Source organism: Carlito syrichta, unplaced genomic scaffold (genome assembly GCF_000164805.1).
Source record: "Carlito syrichta isolate Samal-C Ts95f unplaced genomic scaffold, Tarsius_syrichta-2.0.1 Scaffold136857, whole genome shotgun sequence".
In the NCBI taxonomy this organism is placed as follows: Eukaryota; Metazoa; Chordata; class Mammalia; order Primates; family Tarsiidae; genus Carlito; species Carlito syrichta.
Window position 1 is genome coordinate 215,368 of NW_007080953.1, and position 2,069 is coordinate 217,436.

At 43.9% G+C, this 2,069-nt stretch overlaps 1 protein-coding gene across 1 annotated transcript in view; it reads left to right on the forward strand.

The window, feature by feature from the left end:
- GGTA1 (N-acetyllactosaminide alpha-1,3-galactosyltransferase) overlaps positions 1–2,069 on the forward strand; it is a 34,951-nt gene that overhangs the window by 18,526 nt on the left and 14,356 nt on the right. The window contains exons 4-5 of the mRNA XM_008049783.2: positions 462–527; positions 1,347–1,457. Of these exons, the coding sequence (XP_008047974.1) occupies positions 462–527; positions 1,347–1,457 (177 nt within the window). The remainder of the gene's footprint in view (positions 1–461; positions 528–1,346; positions 1,458–2,069) is intronic.

The window sequence follows — 2,069 nt, forward strand, 5'->3', positions numbered from 1 at the left end:
TCAGGCAAACCACTCACCTCAGCCTCCCAAAGGCGCGGGATTACAGGCTGAGCCATCGAGGCCGCCTTAACTATACTTTTCAAAGGAGAAAGTAAAAATTCAAAGAGGGAAAATGTCCTGTTGCAGTCACAAGGGGGGCCCCTAAGTTAGGCAGATTCAGGACTCAGGTTTGCATATAATGCTGCCTCCCCTGCCCCCGCCACCCCCCTCTCCCCCAACTCCCAGGATAAACTGAGTACAGAAGGCTGTCCAAGGGAGAGAAGGCCAAGGGAGCTTCATGTCTGTCCTCTCACATTCTGCTAGCATGTCATTTCTGTCGATTTGATGAGGTTTGAATGTTTACTTATTAATAAATACAATTTATTTTTAAAGTGATCTCTGTCATAAAAAGAGTTTGGAAACCCCAAGTTTGGGGACTACCTTATTTTCTAAGCGTGTTTATAATGTTTTTCATTTCTTAGAAACCCAGAAATTGGTGACAGCAGCACTCAGAAGGGCTGGTGGTTTCCAAGCTGGTTTAACAATGGGTAAGATGGTCAGATGGCTTTTGCTTATCCATCCCCCTAATACTTGTAGAGAGGCCACAGAAAGTGGTTTCATGCTCATGACGTTTGTGGCTACTCATCTCTCTTGCCTATTGAAATCATATGAGAAGTCTATTTTGTTAGAATATTTTTGCTTTGTTTTTGAGTCCCGGTATCACTGTGTCACCCAGGCTAGAGAGCAGTAGCATGATCACAGCTCATCGCAGCCTTGACCTGTTGGGCTCAAACAATCCTTCCACCTCAGCCTCCTGGGTAGCTGGGACTACAGGTGCACGCTACCACATCCAGCTAATTACGTTTTTATAGAGATTAGGTCTTGCTGTGTTGCCCAGGGTGGTCTCCAACTCCTGGGCTCAAGCAATCCTCCTGCCTTGGCCTCTCAACGTGCTGGGATTACAGGTGTGAGCCACTGCACCCAGCTGTTTTGTTGTTGTTTCTAGTTAACTTGGGAGGTAAAGCTTGGGCTGAAGTTGGGATGTTAGGAAAGACAATCATAAACTAACATGGTCTTAGGAGGACTGTTTTGTCAAGCTTCCCCCTGAAACAGCCTGAGTGCCATTGGGCCATTAAGTTGTTAACTGTGCTGACGGGGAAGGGTAATAAGGTGAGGACTATACTTTTCACCAAGAGGATGTGTTGATGAATAAGCATTTAATGTCCCAAGCCTTTCCCCAGCCAGTTCACTTGGTGCACACATTGTCTGTCTTGGAATGGGCATGTTTCCTTGAGATGTTCACCAGCTGTTTCCTCTCCATGGACCACTCTCCTTGCCTTACCTGGCTTGCTCTCCCTTGTACTTAGGACCCACACTTATCAAGAAGAAGATGACATGGCCAAGGAAAAAGGAAGAAAAAAGGGACAGAGAAAGGAAGATAAAGAAGAGCTTCAGCTATGGGAGTGGTTTAATCCAGAGTAAGAAAAGAAGTGTGCCTTCCTGTGCGGTAAATCCATAGCTTAGAAAGTGATGGGGGCAGTGGCGGCCCCTGACCTGGGAGAAAGAGTCTTAGCGTATTAGATCTTTAACAGCAGACTTTGGATGAGAAACTGAGATCTGGATATTTTGAACCTAATGGATTGATCAATGCAGTGTTTCTGATGGCAATTGGCCAATGGTAGCAGATGAAACACAGATATTGGAGCTGGAAGGGCCACAGGGCATTGTGTCATACCACAGGATCTGGAGTCAGAGCAAGAAAATGCCCTCTGAGATTCAGCTAACTCATCCATAAAATGGGAATGATGATAAACCAGTCTCAGGCGGGCATGAGTTCATTCACTAAACAACATGAAACAAATGTTCATCAGAACTTAGGATGTGCTAGCTGGTGGTTTTCAAACAGCCGTTACTACCCATTCATGTGTTCAGAAACTAGCTTCATGGGTGAAAACCAGCTTTAAAAAAATTAAAATACTAGAATATTAAAGGGCATCACACAAAGTAAGGATAAATGAAATTTTTATTTCATGCATGTGTGTATGTGCGCATATATATATATATATATTTTTTTTTTTTTTTTTTTTTTT